Source organism: Notothenia coriiceps, unplaced genomic scaffold, assembly GCF_000735185.1.
Source record: "Notothenia coriiceps isolate Sejong01 unplaced genomic scaffold, NC01 NC01_scaffold00037250, whole genome shotgun sequence".
In the NCBI taxonomy this organism is placed as follows: Eukaryota; Metazoa; Chordata; class Actinopteri; order Perciformes; family Nototheniidae; genus Notothenia; species Notothenia coriiceps.
This window is the reverse complement of record NW_011369951.1, coordinates 8,843,313-8,851,843: the sequence shown is the minus strand read 5'-3', so window position 1 is coordinate 8,851,843 and position 8,531 is coordinate 8,843,313. Positions and strand designations below refer to the sequence as shown.

Here is an 8,531-nt window from a genome sequence, read left to right as displayed (position 1 = left end):
GGAGCCCAGTATGAGTGTTTTACTTAATGTATTTCAGCTTTAGAGATGGGAAAAATACCATACATAGTTGAAAAAAAGGATTCGAAACAGGTCAATATAAACATATAAAAGCATGTTTGTGTAGAATATAGGGGTAATGTTTATAGAACAATCACCTTCTTTCAAACGTATACTTAGTACTTTTCTTACCAATCTTATATTACATTAAAACTATACATTTAAGAATTTCCAAATGTCATTGTTGGCAAAGAACACCAAATCACTTTCTGATTGTCGTTTCTTTTTAGAGCGTACTACAAGCTTAAGATTTCAGGGGAAAAGCAAAAAAATCTTTGTAATTAACATGATCTGGTTATTGCTAGCTGCTTCCTTTGGAAAATATTTGCATCACTGCCTCAGGACACATGGATTTGGCCGATTGTCCACAGATTGGGTATTTGGGATCCAGAAATGGAGCCTTAATTTCCCTGGAGATAGTTCCCTTTTGGCAGAGAGAACCTTAAAGTTTATAGGGATCCAAACAAAACGCCAATTGTGTGATTTTCTGCAGCTATTACATTTTTAAATCATTTACCCCATACTGTTTTAAAGGGGCCCTATTCTGCAGTATGTAGTGGTCTCTACTTTAAAGAAGTCCTCTCCTGCTGCATGTTCAGGTGATATATCAGTATGTAGTGTCTCTACTTTAAAGGTCCCCTCCTGCTGTTGTCAGGTGTATACCAGTATGTTAGTGTCTTCTACTTTAAAGAGTCCTCTCCTTCTGATGTCCAGGTGTATATCAGGTATGATAGTGTCTCTACTTTAAAGAGTCCTCTATTCCTGCTGGATGGTTCCAGGTTGATGTATTCAGTATGTGTAGTGGTCTCTACTTTAAAGGAGGGTCCTCTCCTCTGATGTTCAGGTGTATATCAGTAAGTAGTGTCTCTACTTTAAAGAAGTCCTCTCCTGCTGATCCAGGTGTATATCAGTATGAGATGTCTCTACTTTAAGAGTCCTCTTCCTGCTGATGTTCAGGATGTATATCAGTATTGTAGTGTCTCTACTATAAAGAGTCCTCTCCTGCGGATGTTCACGGTGTATATCAGTATGTAGTGTCTCTACTTTAAAGAGTCCTCTCCTGCTGATGGTTCAGGTGTATGTCAGTATGTAGTGTCTCTACTTTAAAGAGTCCTTCTCCTGCTGATGTTCAGGTGTATATCAGTATGTAGTGTCTCTACTTTTAAAGAGCCTCTCCTGCTGATGTCAGGCCAGGTTAAATCATCTTGACCACAACGTCCAATTTTTGAGTTATTGTGTCTCAAGTAAAGCCAAGTTAACACCTAGTCATTATGGTCACAAATACTGTAGTACTGATATTTCTGCCTGAAACTCAAATTGTTATCTTTACTCGTTTAATTGCCTACTTCACCACGTCTAAGAAGGTGCTCTCCGGGTACCTGTATTCGGACGACGTCTTGTTGAAAAGGTCCAGGGAGAATGATCCCATGTTTGGTGACGGCGCAGACTGAGAACACCACCCAGTTCTCTTCCGTTACTCCTGTGGTCATGGAGGCGTGGTGAGATACTTCACAGGAGGCCGGGCCGTGGATGGGGCGCTGGTTTGTCCAACAACCAGACAGGAAAGCCACTCCCCTTCTTCTGAAATCATTACATTAAAGGTCACCTATTATGAAAAATCCACTTTTACGTATTTTCTACATCGAATGTGTCCCCTCTTCTTCATGTCTCTTCTACATCAACATGTGTCCCCTCTTCTTCATGTCTCTTCTACATCAGCATGTGTCCCCTCTTCTTCATGTCTCTTCTACATCAACATGTGTCCCCTCTTCTTCATGTCTCTTCTACATCAGCATGTGTCCCCTCTTCTTCATGTCTCTTCTACATCAACATGTGTCCCCTCTTCTCCCTCTTCTTCATGTCTCTTCTACATCAACATGTGTCCCCTCTTCTTCATGTCTCTTCTACATCAACATGTGTCCCCTCTTCTCCATGTCTCTTCTACATCAACATGTGTCCCCTCTTCTCCATGTCTCTTCTACATCAACATGTGTCCCCTCTTCTTCATGTCTCTTCTACATCAACATGTGTCCCCTCTTCTCCATGTCTCTTCTACATCAACATGTGTCCCCTCTTCTCCATGTCTCTTCTACATCAACATGTGTCCCCTCTTCTTCATGTCTCTTCTACATCAACATGTGTCCCTCTCTTCTACATCAACATTTTTTTCTATGTGGAACAAATCTGCTCAAATCCTCAGTGTTTTAATCAGGATTTAAAATCGATTCCATCTGTGTTTTTAATTCTTGTTTTACTTTTATGTGTGCACCACGACTCTAAGTCAAATTCCTCGTACGTGTCAACCTACCTGGTAATAAACCTGTTTCTGATTCTTCTGATTCTGAAATCTCATTGGTTGATATGTCCGACTGATCCAACTCAACTGCAAGATCCTGCACAGCCTCGTCGATGATGTCGTCCGTCGCCGGTGGGAGGGTTTGGATTTCGATTCCTTTCGGCACTGACGGGTTCAAGTTCTCATCGATAATGACGACCGCTGGCTCCGGTTCTGTTCCTTCAAAGAGTCCAGAGTCTGAAGTCGGGTTGGGTTCAGACACTTCGGTTGCCGGAGGTGAAGGGAAGGAGTCTGAAACCGGAGTTTCCGTTACACTGGCGTCACTTTCTGGAGATATCGAGTCTTCTTCAGTTCCCTCTGATGTGTCGTTGTTGTCTTGATCCGTCACCTCTTTGAAAGTCAGGCAGAAAAATATCATTCATTAATGAGCGCTTGCAACGGGTTTTATACATGTCAGTATGAATTAAACATAATACATTCAAACTGGTAAATGTGCAGTTTGAATCGACACGTTAAGAATAAATATCTTTATGTAGCACATAGAAAGGTTTTGGCGCTTGAAGCCAATGCAGTAACATTTTAAATTGTTTGAAAACGAAAGTACCTGCAGGACTCTGGCTGTCTTGAGTCTGTGTCTTCATTGTTGATTGGACTTATTGTGAGTCAATGTGGATAACACAGCAGCTTAACGCAATGTAATGTCTGAAATCATCAAGAAATCAAACCCAACTTTTTGCAAGTGTTGCTAGAATGGCGTCAAAAAAAGAGCAGCTTACAAGCCGGAGATTCTGTCGAAATAATATCTGTAATCAGGAGTCACATTCAGGGGTTTTTGACTGAAGGGAAGAGAGCTCCGAGTTTTATTTATTTGAACTTTAGACAGCCGAAACAGTTAGCGAACGGCCAGTGTTAGCCTGCTAGCATGTTAGCAACAGCAGTTCTGTCCATGTCTTTCTGGTACAACAACAGAACTGATTGTCACCGCCCCAAAGTAAAGGGAAGCCCAATAGACTTGTGATTGGTTAAGCTGTATAGTTATTTTATTTTTTCCACACAGAACGTTTTTGACAGCTGTATTTGTTTCTGTAACCCATCTCATAGCGCTGTAGCAAGTAGAGTTGTGATATGTTTCTGTTCTGGTAAAGTATATACCATAATATCTTTAGTACAGAACAAGTTTCGAATAAAAAAACGTATCAGCAGGAGCGCAGCCCCAAAAACAGAATATAAATATATATCAGGGTTTTTCATTATCTGCTCAAATGTCAGTGCATGACTCTATTTACACAATGCACGCCCTTTAATAACGTATTATTCATATGTTTCTCACCTGCAATATCAGACGTGTCAACATCCTCCTGGATGACGGGTTCATCTTCCTCTGGAGGCTGGATGTCTGCCGGTACGATGGGTAAGTTATCTTCCTCATGAGGAAGGTGTTGGTCCAGTCTGATTGGTGGAAGGAACTCGTTATCCTCAATGATCTCAACAGTATCCTCTCCCACGTTCAGATCTTCCACGCTGTCAAACGGCTGAAGGATTTGAATGGATTCTGCTGCCGGCTCAGTGACATCTTCCTCAGGTTCTGGTTCTAAAAGCTCAATCATCTCCTCCTCTGGATTTGGTTCTGGGACTGCCTCTTCTGATGCTGGCTCTGAAACTTCGGGTAACTCTTCTGCTGGCGGCACAACTACCTCTTCCTGTGGTTCTGGTCCAACTTCTGCTGGTTGTTCATCCTCAACCACTTCCTCCTCTGGTTGTGTGACTTCTTCTGACTCTTTCCCTGTTTCTGGATCTTCCTCTACAACCTCAGCCAGTTCTTCACTTGGTTCTGGTTCCTCTGATTCTGCTTCCTCAACTATGTTATCTTCAGGTTCATGCTCTGGTTCTGGTGCTGGTTCCAATACCTCAACCACAACTTCAGCAGGGGTTGTAGGTTCAACAACTTCTTCTTCTTCTACCTCTGAAATCTCCACCACTTCCTCCTCTGGTTCTGGAACCTCCGGGACTTCTTCTTCTTCTACAGGTTTCACAACATCAACTGCTTCCTCCTCAGCAACTTCTACTTCAGGTTCTGTTTCATCTGGAACTTCAGGTTCTGTTTCCTCTGTAACTTCGGGTTCTGTTTCTTCTGTAACTTCGGGTTCTGTTTCTTCTGGAACTTCGGGTTCTGTTTCATCTGGAACTTCGGGTTCTGTTTCTTCTGTAACTTCGGGTTCTGTTTCTTCTGTAACTTCGGGTTCTGTTTCATCTTGAACTTCGGGTTCTGTTTCTTCTGTAACTTCGGGTTCTGTTTCATCTGGAACTTCGGGTTCTGTTTCTTCTGGAACTTCGGGTTCTGTTTCATCTGGAACTTCGGGTTCTGTTTCTTCTGATTCCACTGCATTTAAAACCTCAGATATACCTTCTTCTGGTTCCTCGTTACCCTCTCCTTCCAGTTCAACTATTTCTTTTTCTGGCTGCATAACTTCGACTTCTTCTTCGACATGTTCTTCGTTCAAAATCTCAACAGCGCCATCGCTTGTTTCTGTTTCTGCTTCTGGTTCAGATTCTTCTGGCTCTGATCCTGCGACTTCCTCTTGATTTTCTACAGCTTCTTCTGGCTCTGAAACTTCAACTACTTCTTCCTCTGGCTCTGAAACTTCAGCCACTTCTTCCTCTGGCTCTGAAACTTCAACTACTTCTTCCTCTGGCTCTGAAACTTCAACTACTTCTTCCTCTGGCTCTGAAACTTCAGCTACTTCTTCCTCTGGCTCTGAAACTTCAGCCACTTCTTCTTCTGGCTCTAGAATTTCAACCTCCAACTCTGAGACGTCCTCTGTTTCCGGGACAGCCAATCCAGCCTCTTCCTCACCCGGCAAAGCGTTAACGTCCTCGTTTTCTTCTACGTTCACCATTGCCTCAGTGGGCGGTTGGCCTGTGATTCCTGAAAGTGTTGTGATTGTCACTTCCTCAGCAAAAGCAGCTGTAGTGAATAATACCTGTGAGGTGGGGGTGACAACATCCAAATCCTCCCCTTCTTCCTCAACAGGACTCAGGTCTTCCTCTGATATCAGGTTAGGAGACAGATTGATAAATGGAGCGTCCGTCTCCAGCTCCAGAATCACCGGAGAGATCGGGATGTAGTCTCTCACGAGTTCACCAATCTCGTCGTGATGAATGGTTTCAATCTCATGTGTAATGATTGGCAATCCTTCATTTGATAGCTCTGGCTCACCCACATAAATTGCCTCTTCCTCCTCTGTAATATCCTGAGAGGCTGGAGAGTTATCGTTTCTCTCCGCCATCCCTCCCGTTACTGCCGTGGTCTCATCATCGGGGAGGGCGGTGGGATCCAGGAGGGTCACGAGAGCGTTTTCCTTCTCCATGGGGGTGAGAGGGACCTCCAGCCGGGGTTTATTCACCTCTGGCTCCACAGTGGAAACCTCAAACTCGTTGTGAGAATCCGGCTGGGCAAAAGACAGGATTCATACATTCAAAAAGGTTGCATTTGTTGGTATTAGTCAGTGATTTTGCAGGTTTTTGTTACACAAGATTCAAGGCCATGAAAATCTGAGGTCACAGGCTCCTCCAGCAGAGCAACACAATAAAACAGACACAATAAAATAGTGCAAGGACAGTCTAAACACAACGCAAAGTGTTTTTAATACAAAAGACTTCTGTGGGTTATTGAGGGTTTGGTATCAGTACTTTTTACTGAACTTTATTTTTCCTTATAATTCCTTCAGAACCAAATCTTTTAGAGATTTCTGTCATTTTTCACAAATGATATTGAATAACGGAGAGTGTGTATCTTAATTAGTCCCAATTAATGACTAAAAAGTATATACCCTGAACATGAACAGTCACTAGCTAATTTAAAGCAACATTAGATATTATAATCTCCAATTCCCATACGTTTAGGACCCCTTGTGCATTAAGGAGTCTTTACTAACTAATTAAATCATCCTATGTGATGTGAAAAGGCAACTTTTAAAAGGTGTCAATTCCTCTGTGAATCAACATATAATGTATACTGATATATTACATGCTTTCTCCACACACTCTTTCCTTGAATAGGTAGACTAAAGAAAACTACTAGTATATTCAATATGATCCTTCCTGGAGTATATTTCCAGTAGCATGAATTAAACCTCTTACCTCATTCACCACTTCAATTGTAGAGGTTGCTGAGAGGGCTGGTAGGTGGATCACTTCTGTCCAAAAGAAAAGAGAATAATGCATTTTCATTCATGAGGTGGTTTCAGAGCATTTCCACTGCTGTTATTCCACATGCCAACACTAAGGACTACAATAGAGACCTCTGTTTGGAGATAGCACTGCACCTGGTTGGAAGTTAAGGGAGGTTAGATCGATCGGCAGCGAGGCTTCTTCTCGTAAAGCCTTGGTCACCATTTCTCTAAGATCAGCCATGACCGAATCCTCCGGGCTTTCGGTCGTCCCCTCTGCTTCCTCAGAGCTGATTTCCGGGGAGGTGACCTCAAAGATGAGAGAGTAGTGCACCGAGATTCCTCCGGGACTGAAACGAAGGAAACATCTCTGTGATTATCTCTTAAGACTCAAATGTTTTAATCACCTTATCTACATGTTCACGACTGTTCTGGTGATTTGTGTTGGTGCCACAAGGGATCTAAGGGATTCTGGTGATGATCTGCAGGGAGAGTTCAACACGCAGCAGGAAATCAGAAGTCATGGTGGCATTAAAACCAAAACAATGAGCTAAAAGAAACTAAAACTGTGACCAAATTGGATCATTTTTCACTACGAGCTTCATCCTTTCTGCACTACACCAGAGGAATATATTTCCCTTAGGAAAGTCAGAGCTAAAAGATCATTTAAATATTTTAATATTTCTGACATTAAAACCAAAAAGATGTGCTAAATGAAGTTAAAACGCTGAAGGAAAATACAGGTTTTCCCTTCGAGCTTCATCCTTTCTGCACTACACGTAATCAATTCATCAAAACCACAGCAATGAGCTAACAGAAGATACAACTCTAAAGGAAACAAAGCTCTCATAACTCTTTCTGTACACGGCCTGCTCAGCAGATACACACAGACTAGCTTGTGAACATAGTCTTAGTTAAGCAGCTAAAACATGGATTTAGTGATGGTTGAGCCCAAAATCAGAGCTAAAAGACTTACCTTTATTTCTGGTATTAAAAAAACTAAATAAATGATCAGCTAGTAGAAGCTAACAGAAGCTAACAGTCTGAATGAAACTGAGGAAATGGGATCATTTTACGTTTAAGAGCTTTTTCCTTTTTACAATACACGTAGCATGCATCACCAATAATAGCTATAAGTGTTGTTTTTAAACATTTGTTACACATTTGTTCCTGTGATTAGATTAGGCTGATACGACACTGATTGTTCTAGCATGTAAGACGGAGGAGCAGCATATTTCCCTCTGAAGTTGGTGAGGACAAAAACCAGAGCTAAAAGAGAAACTCAAACTCAAACTGTGTTCCTGACAGGAAAACAAAGAAAACGAGCTGAAAGTTCTTTGAAACTGAAGAAATGGTATCTCGGTCTGCAGGTAGTTCAAATAAGAGCTTTATCCTTTTTTACAAATTACACTGTTTGTTAAACTTGTTTTTCAACATTTGTACACATTCCCTGTGATTTAGATTTAGGGCTAATACGAGACTGATGTTCTGTATAAAACGATGGAGGACTTGATTTCCCTCAAGAGTTGGTCAAAGATATCAGGTTTATTTTCTATACTAACAACACAAAGTGGAGCTAAAAAGGAAGCTGAAACGCTGAACGCCAGCTTTTCTTTCTGATATTTTGGCACGTTCAATTTGATCAAATTTAAAAAAAAAAAAAAAAAAAAAAAAAAAATTAATGTGTTTGAACTCATGTAACACGTTTAATCGTGTGGTTAAATGAGGATTCTTATAGGAAACATTTCTCCAGGCACGAAAACAAGAAATTATCTCCCAAACTAAAATGTGCTAATCAACTCATCTATATGTGCAGGCCTAAGTTTTTTCTTCAGAGTCACACGTCCTGCTAATGTTAATTATAACGTTGGATTTTAAGGACTTCTGGGCTCCAGCATGAGCCCGGGGAGTTTATCTGCAGCAGGAGACCAGCAGATGAGTAATCAGAAGTCCGTGAAAGAGTAAAGAGAGAGGCACACTCAAAGGCCAGGCCGTGAATATCTGAAGCT

The 8,531-nt window shown here is 41.6% G+C and overlaps 1 protein-coding gene across 1 annotated transcript in view; it reads right to left on the bottom strand.

Moving 5' to 3' along the window:
• Positions 1-1,414: 1,414 nt before the first annotated feature.
• Positions 1,415-8,531, bottom strand: part of LOC104967260 (titin) — an 11,115-nt gene continuing 3,998 nt past the window's right edge. The window contains exons 3-7 of the mRNA XM_010796675.1: positions 6,679-6,872; positions 6,494-6,549; positions 3,684-5,802; positions 2,366-2,743; positions 1,415-1,638 (exon numbers count right to left, since the gene is read on the bottom strand). Of these exons, the coding sequence (XP_010794977.1) occupies positions 1,544-1,638; positions 2,366-2,743; positions 3,684-5,802; positions 6,494-6,549; positions 6,679-6,872 (2,842 nt within the window). The 3' untranslated portion in view covers positions 1,415-1,543. The remainder of the gene's footprint in view (positions 1,639-2,365; positions 2,744-3,683; positions 5,803-6,493; positions 6,550-6,678; positions 6,873-8,531) is intronic.